Here is a 23,937-nt window from a genome sequence, read left to right as displayed (position 1 = left end):
ACAAACAGAGATGCAGCGAAGGATCCATCTTATCCAGAATTAGCTGTGCGTTTTATAATCGTTTTTTTTTTAATTTAAATTTTATTTATTTCTTAATTAATATTTTTATTAATATTTTTAAATTATTTTAATACATTAATATCAAAAATAACATTTTAAAAATAAAAATTATTTTAAAAAATATCCACAACTATATTTTTATTTTATATAATTTAATAGAACGCCATGCATGGGCGTTGAAACATGCAATATTTTAGGGGCTTTTGCAAGAAGAGTACGGCTGGCCTAATTCTGTCTCAGGGGGGAAAGTGTTTCCGTATCTGTAGCCCCCCACCCACTCCTTAGATTTTTTTCCTTCATTTGAAAATTCTTGACAAGGAAAGGAGAAAATTCAACAACTAATTACAGAATTACCTGATGCTATATGCCTCAAAGGAGTTGTATATATATCCGATGAAACCTCCCCGCCCATCAAGGCTGCTTTCAATGTCATTTTCTAGTTGCTTGATCTAATCAAGAGCATCCCTTCAAACATCCATAATATAGATTCTTATTACAAACGGTTGCTAGGTCCTCATAGTTACTCTCGCAATATCAAGCAGCAATATTAATTACCAGATACTACTAATCAAACACCGTTTCATATAAACTGTTGCTGCTGCTACGTGCTATACATACAAAGCCTGAAAGATGAAGTTTGGGAAAGAGTTCCGAGTCCAAATGGTGCCTGAATGGCAAGAAGCATACATGGAATATGATTTTCTCAAGACCCTTTTGAAAGAGGTACAGAGTTTCCAGCTAAGAACCAGGCCACCCGCAGCCAATCCAGTAGGCCTAAAAAGAAAGCTCTCACTATATAGAGCTTTCAGTGGCCTGACACAAGGGACTAGTGACTACACCCCTAAGAGCCCTTCTTCTCCTGATATTGAAAAACAACCTATTTTGGTGAATTCTGTGAACCTCGATGGATCTCAAATCTACCAGACTTCATTTCTTATGCCTACTGTCGAAGGTGGAGAATATGAGCTTTTGTTTTTCAGGAGGCTTGATGACGAGTTCAATAAAGTGGACAAGTTTTACAGGTCTAAAGTGGAGGAGGTATTGAAAGAGGCTCAGATGTTGAATAAGCAAATGGATGCTTTGATTGCTTTCAGGATAAAAGTGGAGAATCCCGCTGGGTGGTCTGATAGAGTGGCAGATATGACTCGTCTTGCTTCAGACGTTGCAGCTTCTACTGCTGCATTGGCAGCTTCCACTCCATCTGGAGCTAGATCAAGCAGTAAGTTCCCCTAATTGTGACTACATCGATTACCAGTGAGCCTTCAAAAGCATTTTTTTTTTAATTTCAATAATCTTTCTTAAATTTGCTAATTTATTTGAAAATCCTTCCGCTTAATGTGCAGGAAGAGGTCTACAGGTAATGGATGTGATTGATGAAGGGCAAAGCATGCACGAGCGATCAAATGAATCAAACCATGATAAAGTAGAGAAGGAAAGCGATAACACTGGCCAGAAGGAAGTACAGAAGCCAAAGAGCATGATCAGAACCTTTAGGCCAGCTCCACTGGAGATCCTAGACAACGTGAAGATTAACAACACACTGGCGACACCTCGCTCTACCATAAAAAACTTCCTTAAAGTTCCCCAACAAACCGAACTGAGATTCACAAGAGAAAATCTTAGGAAAGTCGAAGAACAACTCAAGGGTGCTTTTGTTGAATTTTACCACAAGCTTCGCCTTCTTAAGAGTTACAACTTCTTGAATACGTTAGCATTTTCAAAAATTATGAAGAAGTACGATAAGGTATATAAATCATCCCTCGAGAATCCAGATTTTGTCTCCAATAAATATATTTTAATTCACAGGAGAGTTTGAATTTTTTCCCCTATTCGCTTTGCATAATTCTGGCAGATTACCACAAGGAATGCAACTAAATATTACATGAAAATGGTGGATAGCTCCTACTTTGGAAGCTCTGATGAGGTGAGCTGAGGTTCCGTTTCATAATGTTGAGGATACATTCGATATATATGTTTTTAATCCAATTACATTTGCTTATGGAGGATTCATTCTGTTGATCAATGCCTTATTTAACTTGCAATATACATTCCATCACAGGTTACCAAGCTTATGGAAAGGGTTGAGGCAACATTCATTAAACATTTCTCAAACTCAAATCGCAGTAAAGGCATGCGCGTCTTAAGACCAAAAGCGAAAAAAGAGAGACATAGAACAACATTTTATATGGGTACGATACTAATTAGGATTTGGTTTGCAACATGATTTCACGCAATATAGTGTAAGAAAGCTGTCTTCTTTAGATTCTAGATCTTTTCAGGGTTGTTATTGACTATTGACTAGTTGATAACTCTGAGAAAATTTTCAGGTTTCTTTTCTGGCTGCACAATCGCTCTGCTGATAGCCCTTGTTTTAATCGTGCATGTCCGCAAAATCATGAATGAGACAGGAAGAATCTTATACATGGAAACAATGTTTCCTCTTTACAGGTAACACTATTTTTCTTTCAGCATAGGGTCTACAGTTACTTTCTACTTCTATCACTCAGTTCAACCTGAACAACCTTATCCCAAAATTTCGTTTGACAACCTATGTTTGCAGTTTGTTTGGATTGATCGTTCTGCACCTGCTCATGTATGCTGCTAATATATACTTTTGGAGGCGCTACCGAGTGAATTACTCCTTCATTTTTGGTTTCAAACAAGGAACCGAGCTGGGCTACAGACAAGTGCTTCTTTTCAGTTTTGGAATTGCGGTACTAGCTCTATGCAGTGTGCTCTTAAACCTTGACATGGAGATGGACCCTAAAACGAAAGATTACAAGGCGTTCACGGAACTTCTCCCTCTGAATGTGCTAATAGTATGATTCTTACAAATACTCGTTTTTTCCCCCTTTATTCTCTCTCGTTTTCCCCTTCCACCTTCCATTTTTCGCGATTAAACAGATATTTTGCTTTCCCTGCAGTTCCTCCTCATCATATTGCTCTTGCCATTCAACATGTTTTATCGCTCGGCTCGCTTCTTCCTCCTCACATGTATCTTTCACTGTATTGCTGCTCCTCTCTACAAGGTGAAAATTGGTGGGAGACAATAGAAAAATGTAGATATGGAAGCTGGATATTTCGTACTAATTTTATTGTAAATTTTTTCTTCTGCAGGTAACACTCCCTGATTTCTTCTTGGCAGACCAGCTAACTAGCCAGGTGAGTTACCAGCCAAGGCTGTACTTCGATAGTTCAAAAACCTGTTTTTCAGAAGTGATAGAAAGCATCATTGTATTGATGCAGGTTCAATCTCTTAGAAGCCTGGAGTTCTACATTTGCTATTATGGTTGGGGAGACTATAAACACAGACAGAACACTTGCAGAAGCAACACCGTCTTCAGAACTTTCTCATTCATTGTTGCTGTGATTCCGTACTGGTCTCGCCTTCTTCAGGTTTGCAAGCAGCTAGCCTGGTTGTCTGTGTGTCTAACATGCCTAGCTTTTTAAAACTTCCAAACACAATCTTTTGATTGAAACGTGGAAGCAACGACCACCAATAGAAATCACTTATCAACAAGTTTTCCTCCTTGTTTCAGTGCCTCCGACGCCTATTTGAAGAGAAAGATCCAATGCAAGGATATAATGGATTGAAGTATTTTTTGACAATTGTAGCTGTTTGCTTGAGGACAGCTTACAGCCTTAACAAAGGAGTTAGTTGGAGAGCAATAGCATGGGTTTTCTCAGCCATTGCAACAATATTTAGCACGTATTGGGATCTTGTTTTTGACTGGGGGCTACTTCAGCGTCATTCTAAGAATCGATGGCTGAGAGACAAACTCCTTGTCCCTTACAGATCTGTGTATTTTGGAGCCATGGTACGTAGCAAAAGGAAAGAAGAGCAGAAAGGGAAACAAAGAGACCTAAATTTGATAAATATCAGCTTGTCATAAAATTAAATCGCTCCCAAGTCCTAACAGTGATCTTCACTTGATTTACAGGTCATGAATGTCCTCCTGAGATTTGCTTGGCTGCAAACAGTATTGGACTTCGGGATTACTTCCTTGCACAAAGAAACCATGATTGCCCTTGTGGCCAGCCTTGAGATCTTTCGCCGCGGCATGTGGAATTTCTTTAGGTAACAAAAAATCTTACGTGTATGTGAAAAATTCAAGATCCGTAATGAACGAGAATCTCTAAATCTTTTGGTTGAATTGTCGGTCAGGTTGGAAAATGAACATTTGAACAACGTAGGAAAACATCGCGCGTTCAAGTCTGTGCCTCTGCCTTTCAGCTACGTAGAAGATGATGACAGCGATGACTGAGCTATGCTGCAACATTTGACAAGGGAGAAAACGAGATGAAGCAAAATAAGAAAAGAAATCTAGCGGTGGCAGAGGGATCTAGATTGCATTTCTAGAAAGAATGTTACAAAATAGGTCTGGATTCGATACGTGTTTGGAGCGTAGATTATCTTTCTGCAAATGTAGTCGCATTCTTTGATTTACTTTTAATAAAGTCCAAGATTGTAAAGCAATGCCATCCATGTTTGTCAAAATGACATTTTATATAAAAGTGGACCGATTCTTTCCTTGTCAGAAACTGTACGGATATTATAAGTCGCGTGCTCAGGTACCTGTCGATTTTCCACAAGCGGAAGCTCTGATAAATTCAAATCATGAAGGTTCTTCTTTCCACGAACCTTCAGCTAGCTACGGTAACTTTTCACTCATCTTCAAATTCGTGTCCTCACTTTTACATCTCCCTTTCGTACCCTCCTAATCAATCTAAACATCTGAAAAACCCTTAGCCAGTGCTCGAGAGATAATCCATAGCGAGCAAGAGAACCAATCAGAGATTCGTTGAAGTAGATTCTCATGTCATGATTCTTCAAGACATTGATAAACTTTGAACCCTTTTCATATCTTGCTCTTTGAAATGTACCACAAGAGAAGATGAACTCTGAAGCCTTTCATATCCTCGAGGAGCCTTAAAGAACAAATTAAATCTACTCAATCACTGCTTTTCAATTTGTAAAAACAATTTTTCATCCCGACCACTTTTCAGGTGAACTGTTTCTTCAAATTGCCGCGAGTACATGTGGTCAGGGGCGTAATCCCGCTTATTTTAGAAAAGGCCATCCCATCAAGGAAATCAAAAGGTGTTGGCAGAGCACATCATCCTCAAAGCAATATCATTTCCTCATGGAAGTAATGTCGAATACAATAATTGCTCATCTTCATGGTCAGTCATTCTTGTTGATCAACAATATAAAGTCATATTTGATGCTTAGTCATCCTTGTCAGCATCGGTATCATAGTAAGTGAAAGGAAGAGGGACTGACTTGAATGCTCGATACCTGCCAACGTTGTTCAAGTGCTCATTCTCCAACCTGACGGAATTTGACCCTTTTCTCAAAACAAGAATTACACATTAAAAAACACTGGAGAAGACTTCACTTAAGACAATTTTTTAGCCCGCTAAGGTGTCAAGACTTGTATCATTGTATTCTACAGGCAACTCCCCTTACCACGGTTGGGACATTTTAGAGGAACACGGGAGAACTCAAATGATTTAGAGTTTAATACTTGATCCTAAGTAAATGGAGTTGGCTAATAAAATTAGTTTTTATCCAGAGCCATATCGATTAGTGAATAAATGATACATGAACTCGACGAATGCCTATCGTAATATCAAGAGTGACTGTTACCTGAAGAAGCTCCAAATACCGCGGCGGATGATCTCTAGGCATGAAATTGTAGTTAACACGGCCATTTTGTGAACACTCTGCAAATTAAATTCTACGACCAATTGCATCCAAGCAAGCCTCAGAACTACATTCATTATCTGTGATCAAACCTCATTAACATATTGGATCAGTAGCTAGTCAGAAACTGCAAAATTATGCCACATGTTTTAGTACTTGACCTTACCATAGCTGCAAAGTAGACACTTTTATGTGAAATCAGAAGTTTGTCTCTCAAAAAAGCATTCTTTGATTTTCTTCTCAAAAGCCCCCAATCTACTGCTATATCCCAGTATGTGTTCACAATTACTGCAACAGCTGAGCTGATCAATGCAAATACCATCCACGTCCTTCCCTTCTTTAGTTCATAAGCGGTTCTAATTAGAACTGCAATAATCATCAAGAAGTATTTCAAACCATTATATCCGTGCACTGCATCTTTCTCTTCACACAATCGACGGAGACACTACAAATTATATGCATCATATGTTAGTATATTTTCTAATAGCTAGTGATTCATTTAAGAAGGCTACTTCAAACGTTTTTTCGTGTCATTTTGAATTTTAATAGAGGACTGAAATGGAATTGAAGTAAGAAGTTTAGTCAATAGAAAGGTCTCTTAAAAATCAAAGATATCACGGTTAGCAATTTCAACTAAAAAGTAAAAGCCCTCAGTTCTTTATTGCTAGTAATGTTCTAGTTTCACCAATCCCACCAACTCCAGAACAGCAGGTTTTCTTTTCAGAGTTAGCCCAGGTGATTGGTTGGGAATTCGAAACACGGAACTGAAACAGAACAGTAGTCAATGGCACAATTTTATCTTGAGCAGGCAAGTTCCAAAAATTATTAGAATGGAAATTCTTAAGAGTGAACAATCACACAATGAAAAATATTCGTTGCTCAATGGCCCACTTTGATGATGAAAAAATGAGGACCTTTCCCAGTCAAAGCTGCAGCTGAGACATCATTGAAATGCTAAATTTATAGTAATCAGGAGTCTTATCTAGTTGTCCCCGCTGCAAAACTAACATATTTAATGTGAAAATCTCATTTTATTAACTTGGTGAACTCTTATAATCCTCTCAGATAAACTGATGGCAGAACAAATGTATTCCAAGAGACTCATTGGTCCACGCACACTTCACTCAAATGTTTGATTTGATACTTTATCACCATTAATACTATCGAAAATTATATCATAGGATGCGGCCAGAGTTTGGACATGAGAAACGAGTAGAGAAAAGAAGCGTTACCTGCAGAAGGCGGAGCCAGAATGGTACTACAGCAACAACAAAATAGAAAGCATTATAGGCCCCATGGCTATGACATTTGTTTTGCCTCCTGGAGTATTCCCTTAAACCATAATAGCAAATGTACAACTCGATACTCCTTATTGCTTGGACCTGAGAGGTCAAACAGAGGAAAACACTACCATCAAAATGTAAGAATTGTAATCTTTTCTCATCGTTGCATGAAATTTTTCTGTAAGATATTAACCTGGCTGGTAAGGTGGTCTGCCAAGAAAAAATCTGCAAGTCTCACCTGCAAACGTTTTCTGTCAAGAAACTTTTCCATCTCACCTTAGTTATATCATCTATTTATTGAGGTTTAGAGCCTTTTAACTTTGTTTACCTTGTAAAGCAGCGCACAAATACAGCGAAACAAACATTGAACAAAGAAGAAACGACTTGAACGATATATGATGTTGAAAGGGCAGAAGACGATGGCAAGAACAACCTATATACAGAAATACGTGTATGGAGTTATACAAACTTTAAGATGGCAAGAACAACCTATATACAGAAATATGTGTATGGAGTTATACAAACTTTAGGTCTTCAAACTACTATCCCATTTACAATGACACTATAGTGTAATGCAAAATATCAAGTAATTTCCAAGGAGCAGTAGTTTGTCCACTACATCTCGTCTAGAACATTTTAATAAAAGAAGCTGTAGCTTCTAGTAGAATCTTACGGTGACTAAGCCCAAAGGAACGAGTTCGGTGATTGTTTTGTAATTTGAAGCTTTAGAACCCAAATCCAAGTGTAAATTTTCCAGGAAGCTGGATAGTACAAGTACTGCAATACCAGTGCCCAAAAGGAAAACGTCTCGATGTCCCAGCTCAGTTCCTTGCTTGAAACCAAATATAAATGGGTTATTGACCCGGTACTGCCTCCAGAAGTATATGTTTGCCGAATAAATGAGTATATGCAGGACTATAAAAGCAAATAAGCTGCATAAAAACATAGCCTGGCTAAATATTTCTTGAAAATTTTCATCTGCTCGGTTAAAAATGTAGATCTTCATGGAGGTTTATGGCTGTCACTTGCCTGTAAAGTGGGAAAATGTTGACCATGTATGAGGCACCTTCAGCCTTATCCATAAGCTTTCCAGCTTGTATTCTCAAAACAACAGCAATCAGAAGTGCAATTGAGCAACCTGAAAACAATCCTGAAAATGAAAGCAAGAAATCTGAATAAATCAGTGCAGGCCACAGAACCATGACACCCAGTCCAAGATGTCACCCCAACCCTGCAAATCCATTACAAACTCAATTTCATCTTGTTACATAGTTATGATGTGACATCTTTCAGTTACTAGTTACTACTGTTACTTGCCTGAGAAGAATGTTACACTGTGCTTTTCCCCTTTTGCTTTTAGCCGCAAAGAGTTCATACCTTCTCTCCGATTTGAGTTTGCAAAATGCTCGAAGGTAGCCTCCACCCTTTCAAGGAGACCATTCACCTATAATAAATTAAAGATCATCAACTAGTTTGCCAGCCACCCCCCACCCCAATCAAATAGTTTTCCAGATTGTTGGAGAAGAAAAGATGTTCGAGAGAGACTTTACTATATTCAGAATTTGAAATGGGAGAACACTGATTTATTTGATATGTAGCTCAAGTGCAGGGGAAATACTTTGTTCATTGTCAATGTGTAAAATGAAACAAGTATCCTAAGTACAATATGTCCAACTTCTGTGATCTTACAGCTGGAAGATGGATGAAACAACGTACCTCATCAGAGTTGCAAAGGCAGGAGTTGTCCACTGTTGTCATGTATGATCTGGAAGCTCTCCTTGATGAGATCTGAACTAACGCAGAATAAATCATTAAGCAGAGGAATTTAAGCAAGAATATAGTTTATAACTGCTGAGAATAAGTTTTCCCGCCTCCCGCCTCCCGCCTTCCAATCCCCTTAAATAGAACAGAGAAAAAGAAAAATGCAGAATGAAATGCTTCCTCTTGACCTATGGACAACGTAGGTTGATAAGTAATTGGAAATGTGGAAATGTAAGAGAACGTTAAATCCTTAAGTAAAATTCTTGACCTTTTCATACTTCTTCATGATCTTTGAAAATGCTGCAAGGTTCATATAACTGGTTCGACCATTTGCAAAACAAATAAACACACAATAAGTACAAAAACATCATTCAAGAGTAGAATTTGTGCAAATCATTGAAAAACTTCCACCTGTAGTGCTTTAGAAGAAGAAGTTTCTGGTAGAATTCGATTAGTGCAACTCTCACTCGCTCTTCAACTTTCTTCAGTTCCTCTTTCTTGAAGCTCAGCTCTTCTTCTTTTGAGTACTTAAAGACACCTTTTATGGTTGCTAGTGGAGATTTAAGAGTGTTATTAATCTTCACGTGCTCAAGGATTTTCAAAGGATCTTCGTTGTAGTCAGTGAGGTTGTCCTTCTCTTGGTGAGCATTACCATGATCTTTGGCTTGCACTTCAATTACTTCTGGACCATGAGTAGACTCTTCTTGGTTACAACCAGTTCTTCTATCCAGCTCACTGGTCAATTCCATATGCTCCCTTCCTGCATATTGGCACAAAATTAGAAATCTAAACTTCTTAAGGGTAGGAAGTTATTGTAACTGTGATCATGAGATCAGAGATGCATCACCACTCTGTTCATAAGAGGATTTCTCCAGCTGAAAATCGTTACTAATCTCAACTCCGTGTTCAACATTCATATCCTCCACTCCTGCAAATAATATTGCACGAAATACTGAACTACATACCTTGTTAGAATTATATTTGAATTTGCGAGGTGTCATAATGATTTGAGTCGCATATATAACTTAGATATAACTTCAAATCCAAGATCACAATATCTTGGTCCATTGATAAACTCAGTCAAGATTTTAAACTCAGGCTACCGAAAATCCTTCAGTTATTACTTACCAAATTCTGCTCTTTAACCAACTTAAAACAACTAAAATAATTCTGGTTTTTTTTTTTTTCTGATCTCTCAAAGTTTTCTTTGAAACTCAACTACCACTGTGTATGTGCTCGCATACCTGAAGTTGTATCTCTGCTTGGACTCTTCAAGGAGTTTGTGGCAGCGACACCACTTGTACCACTTTTCCTCACATCAGAGCCGTCAAAATGAGGGTTTTCCATCTTGATCCGCAAGGCAATCAAGGCATCCATCTGCTTATTCAGCAAAAATGCTTCATCTCCTCGGACTTATCCTTGTAAAATGTGTTAACTTTGTTGAATTCTTCATCAAGTTTCTTAAAGAACTTCGCCTCTATTTCGCCTCCTTCTTCAGATTCCCTCAGGAACTCAGTCTTATAATAAAACTTTCTAGAACCCTCTTGATCAGGCGACGCGTTAACATCTATAACTTGGTCCTCGATATCGCCTTTACCGGAGAGATTGGTAGATTGTAGGTTTAGTCTACTGAAGTGTCTATGCGAAGTTAATTTGTGCTGCATTGCTGCTCTCAAAGGTGTCGAGGGCTGCCTGCTTTGCTTGTAATGCAAGATCTCTCCCAATATTCTTTTAAGACCATTATAATCCATATAAGCACCAGTCCATTCTGGCACCTTTTGTTGCTTGAAATGCTTTCCGAACTTCATCTTTCGCTGATCTCTTCCAAATTCACGTTCACTTTCTTAATTATCTGTATTCGAAATTCAGCAAAACAGATTTAGGAAGAAGAAGAAGAAGAAACTCTCTGGATTTATCTCTTAGCTTTAGAATGGTTAAACATAAATTAGTGAAGAATTACAAACGATTCGACAACAATTGAAACACATTCGTTGCGTACTTCAAGAAACAATCATGATAAGCTAGCTAGCCAAAATAGTTTGTGGAAGGAAAAAAAAAACGGCAGAGAGAGAGAGAGATTGAATACTATTAGTTGATAATTACCTTTCTATCTTTTGATGAAACAAGAATGAAGCCGGATGGAATTTTCAATACTCAGCATCAACACTGCCATTGAAGATTTCTTACGTGTGTATATCTCTAAACATAAATTAGTGAAGAATTGCAAAGTGATTCGACAACAATTGAAACACATTTGTTGATTACTTCAAGAAACAATCATGATAAGCTAGCTAGCCAAAATAGTTTCTGGAAGATAAAAAAAAAAAAAAAAAAAAAAGCAGAAAGAGAGAGATTGAATACTATTAGTTGATAATTACCTGTCTATCTTTTGATGAAAAAAGAATGAAGCCGGATGGAATTTTCAAATACTCAGCATCAACACTACCATTGAAGATTTCTTACGTGTGTGTATCTATATCTCCATCTCTCTCTCTCTCTTCATGCAGAGGTGCTATCTCATAATGTGCCCTATAAAAGCTGCCCTCTGTTACACTCACTCAAGTTAGTTATGCTAAAGAAAAATCTGATACTCCGAATACCAATGCACTCGTCTGGTTTCAAGAGATCAGACCCGTGATTTTGAAATACAGTGGACGCAACCTCACTTGATTGGCTGAAACCAAAGCGGAGGATGGATGAAGCATACGGAACAGAGCCCCATGGTATATTATTATATTATTTCGGCGCAGTATGATTTCCGCTAATGGCCTGACACGTGTATTTCGTGGCTCGCTTAGAATGTGAAACGTCTCTTAAGAGGGAGAGTATGGTGCTGCAGTCGGAAGCATTTTATAGAACTGAGGCCGCTTTTTTCGACCGTTTTGCTTTGAGGAGAAATACATGTCAGAAATATAAGAAAATTGGGCGACGTGGGAAACTTTCTTGCTTTGCTTTCCCGTTATACGTGGTTGACAACGTGATTATAGATATAAGAAAATTGGGCGACGTGGGAAACTAATACGTGGTTGACAACGTGATTATAGTTTATTTTTAAAATATTTTTTATTTAAAAATATATTAAAATAATATTTTTTATTTTTTAAAAATTATTTTTAATATTAATATATTAAAATATTAAAATATTTTAAAAACACTAAAAAATATTAATTCAAAATTAAAAATTAAAAATATTTAAATTTTTTTTAAAAATACTTTTAAAACACAAAAAGAAACATTCTTACAATCATCAACTCTTAATATCTTATAAGGTTTGTGCATTGTGAACAGTAGTCATAGGTGACATCAAATCGCTCTTTTAAGAAACTAATCACTTTCAATTCTATAAGTGTATGGAATTGTCAAGATTTTGGATTTTAGAAGACGAAAAACACGGTCTAAAAGTGTTCAAAATTTTGAATATGGAATGCTTTCACTTTAAATATGAACATTACCAAAATATTAAGAGATCCAAAACTTTTCTTATTATTAAGCTAGGCCCTAGATCCCCACTCCAAAAAACATCAGTTCATGGCGAAGTTTGTACTATAAATAAGCCCACATGTATCTTTAGATTAATTATTCCAGCTATGTGTCATCATTGAAAACGTGGGGGCCTGCCTCTCTTTCTTCTCCTTCCTCCTTCCTTCCCATCTGCAGCAATGACGTAAAAAGGAAAAACAAGAATACGCAGCAACGACTAGATCAGAGATCGGAGAGCCAAATTGCCCAGTCTGGATTTTTCGCGGGGGTCAAACTGGTATTCCACCACCATATCCGTGTTGTGTGGTGCCATGTCGACGGGGGAATGTCGGAGAAAACCAAAGAGTCCAAGCATCACAGATGAATGCACACACTTAACTCAAGAGCTACATACATGTTCAAAAAAGAAAAGAAATAAATGCACATGCATTCTGCGACCAACGTAGCTCCAATTACCTGATGAGAAATAAGATATGCTAAGGTCTCAACTCAACAACTTAAGTCCAGAGAGCTTTTATAAACCATAACCAACAGTGTCACACCTCAGTATCCCTTAATATACAAGCTGTGTGAAGGTCTTTGCCTTTGTACTGATCCATTGGCCACAATACCGCATGAAGTCTACATTTTGGATTTTTTTTTTTCCCTACTCTTTTTCCTTCCTTCCATTTCACATTGTGTATATTAATATCTCTTTCAATAGGGAAGGCAAATTTTCTCATAAAAGATTTAAAAGGGGAAAAATGTAAAAGAACAACTAACACACAGCATTCCACATCCCCACAAGAAAACCATTTATTCAAGTTCTTAACAGCTACATAAATTTCAACCATGGAAATAGAAATTTAAATGCTGAGCTATATAGGCTATCGAAGGAAGCCATTTCATAGCCAGTTTACTTGACCAGATTGTTTAATTATTTCGCTCGCCATTCTTCCCCCGCTCACCACTGCAACAGTAGAAGTGCGGCAGCTTAACTTGTCCACAGCTCCTGCAATCAAACAATCAATTGCAGCACATCACTTACAAGGCATTGGCATACCTTGCTCATAGGTGAGCATTTAGGAAGCTGGAATCAAACATAAATGCCATACTCGCAGTAGTTATGAGAATTAACAATGGGTTTGAAATTGAATGATGGATAGATAGTATATGAGATTAAAAGGCAACTAAAAATATCAAAACTGAATTTATTCATTGTCATGTCCTTGTTCATGGCTTCACGGTACAGAATTGTTTCAACTTTGTTTAATCACTTTATAAGACACTCCTTTTGTTTGACATCCTGGACATATAGCGTGATAAGTATAGCTCAGATCCCTTCTGACTCATTTATCTATTAACCCATAAGTTAAAATGCAAAAGGGAGAAACCACAATTCTTTCTTAGTTGCTGGATGAGCAACTTGTATATTTTATTTCAATTTCTCTAGGTTTATCTTTTCAGATTTTTATGATATAAGACTCAAGATTTTGCTTCATATAATGATTTCCATAAATTGCCAACAACATTAGCAAATCCTTACTTGCAGCGAATAATCACTGGTATTGGTTTCAAAGCCTTTGGCCCATTTCGTATACCTCTCTTATGGGGAGTAACCTGCATGAGGATAAAGATTCAAAAATCACTACTGTACACTGTAAGAAAAAATCAAGACATAAGCATGAAAAGAAAATCAAAAACCAATTTAATTAAACATAAAAAATCACTCTAGAACAGATTTTGGTGTTTAAAGCACCATATTCATGCATACGAGCAGTTACTGTCAACCTGATACTGGATATATAACGAGTTATTCATCAACAGACCTCACAACTGAAAGAAACCATCCAAAATAAATTATCAAACAGCTAGGAAAATGAAATGCCTGTGGAAAAACTTCTACAGGCCAAAACATTAGATGTGCTGATTTCTGAAAGCAAAATCCCCAATAAAAAAGGGACAATATCTGGCAATATCCAGGTCAACCTCATCACATTCTAAATACAGAACCAAACCAGTTATTGCAGCAAAATCCCCTAATACCCTTATGTCATCAAATATGAAACCAAACCATAAGGAAATAAAGCAAGAGAAACAGCCATTTTCTTCTCAGTAAACATTAATTTCTCTGGCAGACTTACGACTCATTTCAACTAGTAATACCTAATATGTAGTTAAGTAATGCTATAGTGCAGAGACGTTTTCCTGCAGGATTGACTTGTAGATGTGCTGGGTCATCAGGTTCCAATCACTCTTTTTACAGATAGATGAAAACACAAGCAGTGGGTTCTTCCCTAATGTTATACCTCGTGCTTTATGTTTTTTAATAAGTTCTAAATTTGGGCCTTTCAAAGACAAGGAAAAAAAAAACTGCAGAACTTAAAATTCAGCCTTAAAATAAAACAATCTAAAATGGCAGCTCCGAATCCTCTGAATGGTTCTAATCAGACAGCAGTCTGTATATAATGTTAATACACGAATAAGCATAAGAAGTGCCGTCACACTAATATTTCAAAATTCAATGATATAAAAAAAATAAAAATTCTTAGGCTTTCAAGTCAGATAGGCATCCATTCTAAAACCTAAACCCTAATTATTACAAAAATCATCACAGGAAGTTTAAACCTAAATCCTAAACATCAAAGAACACGTAAAAAAAATAATCAATAAAGGCATGGTCACCAGAAAAAAGCAATCAAATGCTTAATGCTAAGAAACAGAAATGGAGCGAATAACTTTACCTTCCTTTTAGGAACAGCCATGAGTTCCATGCACCCACCAAAACAAAAACCCGGCAACCCGAACCCAGAATTGCTACTGTTGCTGCCGGTGTCTTGGTTTGCATCGAACTCGGTTAAAGTCAATTGTGGAGACGCAATATAGCTTTCTAAGGCGTCATCCAAAGGCCAAGCCATGGCTGGAACATGGGCCCACCTCCTGATTCCTGACCTGCACCCACTGTTGCCGCCGGCAGCGCATTTTAGCAGTCCCTGTCTCAACGCCATTGTTGCGCGAAAGTAAAGTGATAAAAACCTTATAGCTCTGCTTGTGTTCAAGAGCGAGCAGCGGAGATTTATTAAAAATTTATACGGTGTCGTTTCTTCCTCTTCTTTGTTTTTTCTCTCCTTTTATTCCAGACTATGCTAGTTTTCACGGCATTGTTGGTGGTAATATTAAATTTCTTTTTTTTTTCTTTGTTTTTTCTTTTTTAGAATTGATATTCAATTTCTTGGTCGTACATATGAATGAGCATTCTGGTAATTCGAAGAAAAAATTTCCAATTCATAATTTTTTTCCCAAAATTTCGAACATAAATTTTATTTTTTTATTTTTGAATTAGGTTTTTCCAGAATATATTTAAGAAAAATATAAAAAAATCCTATTTTTTCCGAAATAATTTGAGTCTTTTTTACCCAATAAACTGTAGATAGTTTGAGCTATACACAATTTACTTGTATATTAATTGAAAAAATATCTCAAGTGATTAAGGGTACCTCGGAATTGTTTTCCCTTCACTGAATTTTTTTGGATTTTATTTTGGAGAATTACCTGATTTTTCCATTCTCTTAGAATTTTTTTAAAAAAACCTACTTATCTAAAAAACAATGAACACTACTCGCGCCTGGACACACTTTATAACCTAACAAAGACAAACTCCTTGGATTTGAGCTCAAATCAAGAAACTCAATCCAAGTGTATTATTTATAATCTATTTTAATATGATCTTATAAAATATATTTTTCATTAAAAAAAAGTTGAAAAATAAATTTGTGTAGAGATTAATTGGCCAATATAATTTGTATTTAAAGTTGCAGACAAGTTAAGCATGTATGGTATTTATGTATTAATTTGAAGGGAAGTGCTGAGATTTCTTTATTTTCAGGATAGAAATATAAAATTAATTTTCTTACTACCGGGTCCTGGATTTTCTATACAATTAATTTTCCAAATTAGTTAGGATACATTTGTGTGTTTGTGTGTTATTTATTTTTTATGCCAAACATTTTAAAATTACAATAAAATATTGTGTAAAATATTTTATTTTACAATAAAATATTTTTTTAGAATTTTCCATGCTTTTTCATGATATATATATATATATATTAAATGTTTTATATTATGTTGTTTCCTGTGAATATTTTTTAAAAATCTAGTAAATAAAAATATTTTTTAATCAATCTATAAACTTGATTTATTTATTAAAAAATATTTTAAATAAATTTTATAAAATATCTTACAACTTACCATAATTATCTTTTTTATAATCATCCTATTCAAGCCAGTGAACCTAGGAAGCTCAAGCTATCAATCATCCCATCATTACCTTATCTTTTATTACTATTATCTTCTTCTCCATCATTATTATATCATTGTTATTTTTTTTTATCAACACTAGAATCTTATTATCATTTTTTTTTATCATTACTATTAAATAAAATTTTATATATAAAATAAATTTTAAACCTAATATCAAAAAAATTTACACAAAAATTTTTTATAACAAAATAAACTAACTTTTAAAACCAAATAATTCATAATTTTAAAATCTCATATTGATCTGAAATCAAAACCGAATTAAATTTAAAAAAAAAATAGTTAAAAACTTAGTTAAGTTGGTTAAAAATTCGATTGAACCTGTTAATTATTTTTTTATTTTTATCAAAATAATATTATTTTAATTTATAAAAAAATTAAAATTAATCTATATAATTCGATTAAAATTCATAATTCAGGCATTGGCTAGGTAAACAACCGGATGAGGTTTTAAAACACTGATAATTTGAGATGTTCCTGGTTTGGGTTGGATGCTAAATTCGGTCTGCCCTTTTTGACCTTTCCACCATCTGCCGACTACGTGGCGAATGTGTAAATAAATACGTTGAAGTTCTACCCTTGGGAAAACGAAAGGAACCTCTCTTTCTTTATAGCATAGCGCACTCTTTAAAGAGAGACAACCCTCTTCCCGTCCTTCTTTTCGCAGGGAGGTGAAAATCGAAACTTCAGAGATGCAGAATTGAATTGAATTGAATTGAATTGAATGGATCTGAATTCTTCCACAAGGAGGCGATCACCACCGTCGGAGGACACAGATCAACAGCTAGCCCAAAACTCAAAAATGCAAGCGAAGAGATTTGGATCCAATGCGATCACGTTCACCCAGATCTTTGCTTATTGCTTGGTAGTTTTGCCAATAATATTCGCAATATCATTGATCTTTAGACACCCGTCGTCTGATCGAACGATGGGGTTCGCGGATGCCAGAGTTCTTGAAAACAGAGAAGTCAAGCAGAATGCCACGCCAATTGGAGGAGGCGGTGAGTTCACATTTTGGAAATTGAGTTTTTAATTTAAACCATTTCGAGGTTTCTTAATTGCCAGGATTGTTTGATTTATTCGAATTCATGACTTGGGACCTGGTTTGAAAACTGCTGTGCTAGCTTTAGTGATCCGTGATTTGATACATCGGATGATTGCATTATTGTTTTTTTAATTGTAATTATAGCTATCTAATTGATTAGGGAAAAAACGCTGTTTCTAACTGTAATTGCGTAAGTTAAGGATCTGACTTTACCTTCTTTGTCAAAGAAAGAGCGCCCTGGTCTTTTTTCCGTGGACCACGGCCCTCTTCTACCATTACTGTTACTGCTGCATTTCAAATTGAAGATTCAATATCCGTGCTGAAAGTCTACGCATATATTATTCGATTTACTACCCAGTAAAGGATCTGAATTATATGTCTTGCTGAGTTGTTATAACTTCCCCTTTCTTCTCTGACTCGTTAGGTTCGGAGGGCGTTTTGTTTCAGCACGCTGACAAGTATAATGGCAAACTGCTTGGAGGGCTTCTTGCGGATGGGTTTGACGAAGCTGCTTGCACGAGTAGGTACAGTTCATTCTTATATCGCAAAATTTCTTTCCATAAGCCTTCATCATATCTCATTTCGAGACTCAGAAGCTACGAGGATCTTCATAAACGTTGTGGACCAAATACTCAATCCTACAATAAAGCCCTGGAGCAACTCAAGTCTGGCAACAAAATAGGTTTGACTGACTGTAATTACATTGTGTGGATATCTTTTAGCGGCTTGGGCAACAGGATATTATCCCTAGCTTCAACATTTCTTTATGCTCTCCTGACAAATAGAGTCCTGCTTGTTGACCAAGGAAAGGACATGGCAGATCTCTTCTGTGAGCCGTTTCCTGATAAATCTTGGTTGCTGCCAAGGGACTTCCCTCTCATTGATCAATTTGACAGCTTTAATCGGAATTCTCTTCACTGTCATGGGAATATGCTAAAGAATAATGTCATAAACTCTTCAGCAATGTCAAAACCATCATATTTATACCTCCATTTAGTTCATGACTATGGCGATCATGATAAGCTTTTCTTCTGTGATGGAGAACAGTCTTTTCTTGAAAATGTCCCTTGGTTGATCATGAAAACAGATAACTACTATGTTCCTTCACTTTTCTTGATTCCATCTTTCGAGACAGAACTGGGCAGCTTATTTCCTGAGAAAGGAACTGTTTTCCACCACCTCGGACGGTACCTTTACCACCCTTCAAATCATGTGTGGGGACTAATAACAAGGTACTATCGAACTTACTTAGCCAAGGCTGATGAGAGAATTGGCATTCAGATAAGAACTTTTGATTCAAGACATGGTCCCTTTAAACACGTCATGGATCAAATTTTAGCTTGTACTTTGAAAGAGAAGTTATTGCCTTCTGTAGACATGCAAGACTCCGTTGTCAATCCTTCTGAAAATGCCAAATTGAAGGCGGTTCTGGTGACATCCTTGCTTTCAGGGTATTCTGAAGATTTAAGGAACATGTACTGGGAACGTCCAACCATGACTGGGGAAGTCGTTGGAGTCTACCAGCCTAGCCATGAGGAGTTTCAACAAACAGAAAAGCAGATGCACAACAGAAAAGCCTGGGCAGAAATGTACCTTCTCAGTTTGACTGATGTCTTGGTCACAAGTGCATGGTCAACATTTGGCTATGTGGCTCAAGGTCTTGGAGGTTTGAGGCCATGGATCCTGTACAAGACTGAAAATGATACAGCCCCCGATCCCCCTTGTCGCCGGGCCATGTCGATGGAACCTTGTTTTCATGCTCCTCCCTTTTATGATTGCAAGGCTAAGAAAGGAATTGATACGGGTGCACTAGTTCCTCATGTGAGACACTGTGAGGATATCAGCTGGGGTCTAAAGGTGGTTGATGATCATGATGACTTGTAGTTTCAGTTGTTGTTTTTCACTAGTTCAGCAATTTTGCATAGAGTTTAGAAGTAGAATGTAATGAATTTTCAAATGAATTATGCTCGGAGAGCTTTGATGTGATTTTCTTGCTGTGAAGTACCTGTTAGCAAGGCGTGAGTAAAGGTGTCTGTGTTAAAGGTAGACTTCCTTTCATCAATGACCCGCCGTTCAACTGAAATTAGTGTCTATTCCTCATAAGAGGTATTTAATTTGCATTTTTTATTATTATTGTAACTGGAAATTTAGGAGAGCCGACCCCCACAGTGAACTGCTGTCAGTGAGTTTTCCGTTCAACAAAATATCCGTACTTCCAATGATACTCAAACATTGTTATTATCCACGTCGCTTACAAATTTTCATGGGGTACGAGATTTAGATGTTAAGTGCCATTGGATTTATTTAAAGCACGCTGGTTTGCAAATTGATGTTCCCGAGAAAAAAGAATTGCAACGCGAGTAACAAGGACTCCCGAGGGCGAGGGAGAGATCCAAGGCCGTTGCAAGGTATCGGTGAAAATACAAAAGCAGATCCGCATGCTTTTAAGAATCCGCACTCCAGAGGCAGCCATTATTTGTTTTCATTGACTTCTTTAACTAGCTTTTATGCTAGGCACAGAAGACCATTTGCCAAAACGGCAACATGCTCTCTTTGTTCGACACAAGAAAAACATACGACCGACCGCTATTGATGGAGATACTAGAGATCACCCAAACTGCGAGCATCAGCATTGTAATTTATGGAAACTACAATTGCTAGTATCCCCTGCTATCCCGGCGAGAATTAACATGGCAACGCTCTTCTCTAGCATACCTGCGCCTGGCCCCGTCCCATTGTCCTCCCAACACCCGAAAAAGATAGGAAATATTCTGGCCTCAATTACACATGCAAAGAGGTTGATATGTCACAAAATCACTAGATATTGTATCCGCAATGATACTTTTGGGTTCTACCTGTCCACTCATCGCCTCTGGCTGGGCTTCAGGCCGGCAAGTGGACAGAGAATGACCCATCTTCTTCGTCTTAATAAATTCATTTCATTAGTCACAGAAAGAGCAAAAGAGCCATTGTGTTCACAGCAACATAAAGTGTCTAAACACATTTAATATCGCACAAGCCACTGGTCCAAGACTTCTCCATCAGAAAGGCAGCTCGATTAATTCTTCCTCCCTTCACACAATATTATGTGATACCCATGTCTGCACCAATTTAGAACTAGTCATGGTATAGAAGCTAGCAAATTTGCATACAATCAGAGTGTAATGAAAGACAATCCTGAATCTTAAACCAGGAAAATGTAGTGAAGATAAAATCTACAAAACATTCCACACCAATGCAAAATCACAATGTTATGTCACAGGCACAACTATAAAATCGAAGGATGGTGATAAAAATAGCATATGCTGTTGGCACCAGGGGAAATATCAGAATATAATCAGGATCATAGCAAGGTGGCGTCATTTTTGTCAACTGAATACTGTGAAGTAAGTTAAATCCTGAATGTTTCATGGACAATTTGGACATGAATGTGAACGCTTCTCTTTCCTAGGATCCTTCTTGTTTACATGAGAATCATGTGTTGAGGTAACATGATTTCCAAGTGTTTGGTGCGACTATATGACTTTCCATATTTAGTCACATTCTCGACTAGTTTTGAATGTGATTCTCCTTTTAATAGATAGAAGTTGTCCAACATGAAACTTTCACGACATGCATGAATATCAGTATTGCTATTTATTCTCAAAATTCTGTCATGCTTTGTGGTGAAGGATAGTTTGCATATAAAGGCATAGAGACACAGCCGCAGAGCAAACTGCAGTCAAAATGATTCTAGAAGTAGAGATGATTGGATAAGCAGAAAAAGTTATTGCATACGTTGACTTGAATGGTGCACTTGTAGCTCCAATTTGGGTGGCAAATGCCACATCTTGAAAGGGACCCGCCATCTTTCCTCGAGGGAACCATCCAAGGTCTCCGCCTTTCTTTCCTGATGGACACTCTGAGTACTCGGAAGCCAACTGGAATAAAAAAGGATAAAATATTGCACAAATTCAATTCCAGGAAAGCAATAGGCTATACAGGAAATAACCAAACTACCAAAGCAACACCCAAGATTCCTTTAGATATTTTGCATAACCAGAAGTTCAAACCAAATCTATCCAATTTTCCGCTTGAAATTCATATCAGAAGAAAATTGATCCAGATTTAAAAAAAACAGTTTCTTTGCTATAGAAAGAAAGGAAAATGTTGGAATATCCTCAACAGGGTAAAACAGTGCTCTAATTTCTGTCAATACTCGATGCATATTCAGAAACCAAATTCTTGCAAGAAAAAGATCATAACTAGTGAGTTTACCTTTGCAAACTCAGCTGGGGGAACCTTGTCACCATTGCTTAGCCAACCATCCTGCAACTTCTGGTATGCCTCATTGATCTTGCCTTGCTTCTCACATAATATATGCCTCGCTGAAATAAACAATTAAAGGCAATTTAAGAATCTCAGAAACTGGATGACTGATAGATCACGTGTAAGGGATATAACAATTGAATATGTGTCCCCTTGAACAAAGCCAAGCTCATGTTGACAAGTAAAACATGAAACAGGTACATAGTTTGATGCATAGTGTATAAGCATGCCATCCTGAGCACAAATTTCTAATTCAGGGAATCCAAAATTTATCTTCTACAATCAAGTTTCTAAACAACGGTCTTCAAACAATAACATTGAAAAATACAACTTTCTAATGGGTCGTAAGAGATCAAATTTCACTTTTAAACCAGATAGAAAATAAAAAATAAAGAACCCACTAGTAGGGCATACAACAAAAACCTTTGACATAAGTGCAAGTGCCAAGCCCATCTGAAGCCTTTCCAGATTTTCCTTTCCCCTTGGAAGCATTTTCATCACTCCCACCCCCAGCCTGCTTTCCCTTACCCTTTCCCTTCGCTCCAGCGTCTTTTGGCTTCGAGTCCTTTCCCATATTAGCTTACAATCCTAAACCAATGAACAATCATGAGATACAGGACTCGTTACAAAAAAATCAACAAACTAAAGAACGGTATCTAAAAGAAAAATTAAATAGCAGTAAATTAAAACCATAATATTTAACAATAGATGCGCAAATTGACAACCCCCAAGTTCAAAAAAAAGAAAGAAAGAAGGAATTTAGCCAGTAATAATAAGAAACTGTGTGGAAATTATCAGCAACGAGTATCAAATCTAGCTGATCAATACACAGAATCTCACGCAATCGTAACGGCAATAAATCCGAAATTAGAAGACAATCATAAAAATTGAAAAATAAAAACCAAGACTTATAAACTTTTGATTACAGTTATTAATACTCTATTAAACAGAACATGAACCCAACTGATTATTAGACGACTTCTACGACGCCTGACCTGAGTTCTGGTATCTGAGTTCTACCTTGGAATGGGGAGTAGGTAAGGTCGGGGCTTCGGGAAGGAAAGTAACCACAAACTTGGAGATAATAACAAGTTTGTCCACATTGAATCAGTTGGTGAACCGGTCAGCCCAAAGTCAGTTTAATAGAAGAGCCCTATTTTGTTAATGTAATTAATGGGCCCATGAGACTATTCACCGATCCATATTTTATTTTCTCTCCCAGTCTACAAGCAATGTTATAAATTAAATTCTTGCTTGTCATCACGAGTCATTTATTTTTTAAAATAATATATCTATATATATATATATATAATTTTTTTAATGTATGTATGGAATTAAATAAATAAAAAATCATAAATAATAACTAAAAATAAAAAAAACAATTAAACATATAAATGTAAAAAGGTAAAGATCTACCAAATAAACTGAAAATAAAAAATCTATCATAGAGATTTTTTTTTTCATGATATTTAAAGACATTTAAAAATAAAAAATATCTAATATAAATATTTTTTATCAAATAAAATTATTTTAAACAAACATCGATTGTTTTAATAATTTAAATTAATATTGATAATATTTTCTCTTTCTTTGTAATTAAAATCTAACGATCTCTCTCTATCTCCTCTTTTTATATCAAAATCATTTAAAAAAATATGGAGACATTGAAATTGTATAATTTATATTATTTTTAAAATTCAAGAATAAAATTATATTTTTCTCAAAATTTTTAGCATGCATTTTTTTTATTCTAGTCAAATTGTATAATTTATATTATTTTTAAAATTTAAGAATAAAATTATATTTTTCTCAAAAATTTTAGCATGCCATTCATGTCTTGTATTTTTTTTATTCTAGTCAATTTTTTTTTTAATTTCACTATTAACTAAGAAATCAAAAGTAATTAATTTAAAATTAGAGTTAAATTACTTAAAATAAAATTTAAAAGACAAAATAAATTATATATATATATATATATAAACAAAGCTATTTACAGC

The 23,937-nt window shown here is 36.2% G+C and overlaps 5 protein-coding genes and 1 long non-coding RNA gene across 11 annotated transcripts; 3 read left to right on the top strand and 3 right to left on the bottom strand.

Annotated features, from left to right (window-relative positions):
- Positions 1-473: 473 nt before the first annotated feature.
- Positions 474-4,619, top strand: LOC105120986 (phosphate transporter PHO1 homolog 3-like). 3 transcript variants are annotated; one of them, XM_011019452.1, is made up of 13 exons: positions 474-1,279; positions 1,404-1,804; positions 1,913-1,984; positions 2,120-2,249; positions 2,388-2,508; positions 2,621-2,879; positions 2,985-3,089; positions 3,178-3,222; positions 3,307-3,456; positions 3,600-3,878; positions 4,002-4,138; positions 4,226-4,349; positions 4,495-4,619. In XM_011019452.1, exons 1-12 carry the CDS (start codon positions 691-693, stop codon positions 4,323-4,325), a joined length of 2,388 nt encoding a protein of 795 aa, XP_011017754.1. In that variant the 5' UTR covers positions 474-690; the 3' UTR covers positions 4,326-4,349; positions 4,495-4,619. The 3 variants fall into 3 exon arrangements, with proteins under 3 accessions (XP_011017754.1, XP_011017746.1, XP_011017762.1); XM_011019444.1 differs by having other exon boundaries at positions 4,226-4,619; XM_011019460.1 differs by lacking the exon at positions 2,388-2,508 and having other exon boundaries at positions 2,782-2,879; positions 4,226-4,619.
- Positions 4,612-10,996, bottom strand: LOC105121005 (phosphate transporter PHO1 homolog 10). The gene is given in 16 exon segments (XM_011019473.1): positions 4,612-5,392; positions 5,711-5,847; positions 5,934-6,212; positions 7,000-7,149; positions 7,244-7,288; positions 7,379-7,483; positions 7,724-7,982; positions 8,080-8,200; positions 8,368-8,494; positions 8,767-8,838; positions 9,080-9,128; positions 9,223-9,571; positions 9,659-9,739; positions 10,056-10,205; positions 10,208-10,663; positions 10,915-10,996. Coding segments are annotated over 15 exon segments (2,439 nt in total). The 5' UTR covers positions 10,620-10,663; positions 10,915-10,996; the 3' UTR covers positions 4,612-5,289.
- Positions 10,997-12,282: 1,286 nt separating this feature from the next.
- LOC105120970 (uncharacterized) lies at positions 12,283-13,162 on the top strand. The gene is made up of 2 exons (XR_841453.1): positions 12,283-12,847; positions 13,076-13,162. It is a non-coding gene; the product is annotated as an uncharacterized LOC105120970 (long non-coding RNA).
- Positions 12,972-15,359, bottom strand: LOC105120977 (Ribosomal L32p protein family). Its single transcript, XM_011019431.1, has 3 exons — positions 15,015-15,359; positions 13,817-13,890; positions 12,972-13,282 (listed from the first exon to the last, which is right to left on the bottom strand). The coding sequence occupies exons 1-3, from the start codon at positions 15,276-15,278 to the stop codon at positions 13,204-13,206; spliced, it is 417 nt and encodes a 138-aa protein (XP_011017733.1). The 5' UTR covers positions 15,279-15,359; the 3' UTR covers positions 12,972-13,203.
- A 1,804-nt stretch (positions 15,360-17,163) lies between these two features.
- LOC105120961 (galactoside 2-alpha-L-fucosyltransferase-like) lies at positions 17,164-19,656 on the top strand. The gene is made up of 2 exons (XM_011019413.1): positions 17,164-17,588; positions 18,057-19,656. Exons 1-2 carry the CDS (start codon positions 17,312-17,314, stop codon positions 19,514-19,516), a joined length of 1,737 nt encoding a protein of 578 aa, XP_011017715.1. The 5' UTR covers positions 17,164-17,311; the 3' UTR covers positions 19,517-19,656.
- A 757-nt stretch (positions 19,657-20,413) lies between these two features.
- On the bottom strand, positions 20,414-23,046 carry LOC105120940 (peptidyl-prolyl cis-trans isomerase NIMA-interacting 4). 4 transcript variants are annotated; one of them, XM_011019395.1, is made up of 5 exons: positions 22,961-23,046; positions 22,364-22,528; positions 21,890-21,999; positions 21,410-21,552; positions 20,414-20,733 (listed from the first exon to the last, which is right to left on the bottom strand). In XM_011019395.1, exons 2-5 carry the CDS (start codon positions 22,512-22,514, stop codon positions 20,691-20,693), a joined length of 447 nt encoding a protein of 148 aa, XP_011017697.1. In that variant the 5' UTR covers positions 22,515-22,528; positions 22,961-23,046; the 3' UTR covers positions 20,414-20,690. The 4 variants fall into 4 exon arrangements, with proteins under 4 accessions (XP_011017697.1, XP_011017687.1, XP_011017681.1 ...); XM_011019385.1 differs by having other exon boundaries at positions 22,936-23,042; XM_011019379.1 differs by having other exon boundaries at positions 22,905-23,022.
- Between the last annotated feature and the right edge of the window lie 891 nt (positions 23,047-23,937).

The sequence above is a fragment of the Populus euphratica genome, unplaced genomic scaffold, assembly GCF_000495115.2.
Source record: "Populus euphratica unplaced genomic scaffold, PopEup_1.0 scaffold1.1, whole genome shotgun sequence".
Lineage (NCBI taxonomy): Eukaryota > Viridiplantae > Streptophyta > Magnoliopsida > Malpighiales > Salicaceae > Populus > Populus euphratica.
The sequence above is the reverse complement of the archived record's forward strand: the minus strand, read 5'-3'. Positions and strand labels throughout refer to the sequence as shown.

What these genes read in the sequence shown, in the direction of transcription:
- LOC105120986 (XM_011019452.1), top strand. Translation starts at nt 691, where the DNA reads ATGAAGTTTGGGAAAGAGTTCCGAGTCCAAATGGTGCCTGAATGGCAA. An exon ending in TAGAACAACATTTTATATGG is followed by an intron (nt 2,250 to 2,387) that starts GTACGATACTAA and finishes GAAAATTTTCAG; the next exon opens with GTTTCTTTTCTGGCTGCACA. An exon ending in TTGCTGCTCCTCTCTACAAG is followed by an intron (nt 3,090 to 3,177) that starts GTGAAAATTGGT and finishes TTTCTTCTGCAG; the next exon opens with GTAACACTCCCTGATTTCTT.
- LOC105120977 (XM_011019431.1), bottom strand. Translation starts at nt 15,278, where the DNA reads ATGGCGTTGAGACAGGGACTGCTAAAATGCGCTGCCGGCGGCAACAGT. An exon ending in TGGCTGTTCCTAAAAGGAAG is followed by an intron (nt 13,891 to 15,014) that starts GTAAAGTTATTC and finishes ATCCTCATGCAG; the next exon opens with GTTACTCCCCATAAGAGAGG. An exon ending in CCAGTGATTATTCGCTGCAA is followed by an intron (nt 13,283 to 13,816) that starts GTAAGGATTTGC and finishes GTTTGATTGCAG; the next exon opens with GAGCTGTGGACAAGTTAAGC.
- LOC105120961 (XM_011019413.1), top strand. Translation starts at nt 17,312, where the DNA reads ATGGATCTGAATTCTTCCACAAGGAGGCGATCACCACCGTCGGAGGAC. An exon ending in CACGCCAATTGGAGGAGGCG is followed by an intron (nt 17,589 to 18,056) that starts GTGAGTTCACAT and finishes CTGACTCGTTAG; the next exon opens with GTTCGGAGGGCGTTTTGTTT.
- LOC105120940 (XM_011019395.1), bottom strand. Translation starts at nt 22,514, where the DNA reads ATGGGAAAGGACTCGAAGCCAAAAGACGCTGGAGCGAAGGGAAAGGGT. An exon ending in CCCCAGCTGAGTTTGCAAAG is followed by an intron (nt 21,553 to 21,889) that starts GTAAACTCACTA and finishes TTTTTATTCCAG; the next exon opens with TTGGCTTCCGAGTACTCAGA. An exon ending in AGTGCACCATTCAAGTCAAC is followed by an intron (nt 20,734 to 21,409) that starts GTATGCAATAAC and finishes AAATTGGTGCAG; the next exon opens with ACATGGGTATCACATAATAT.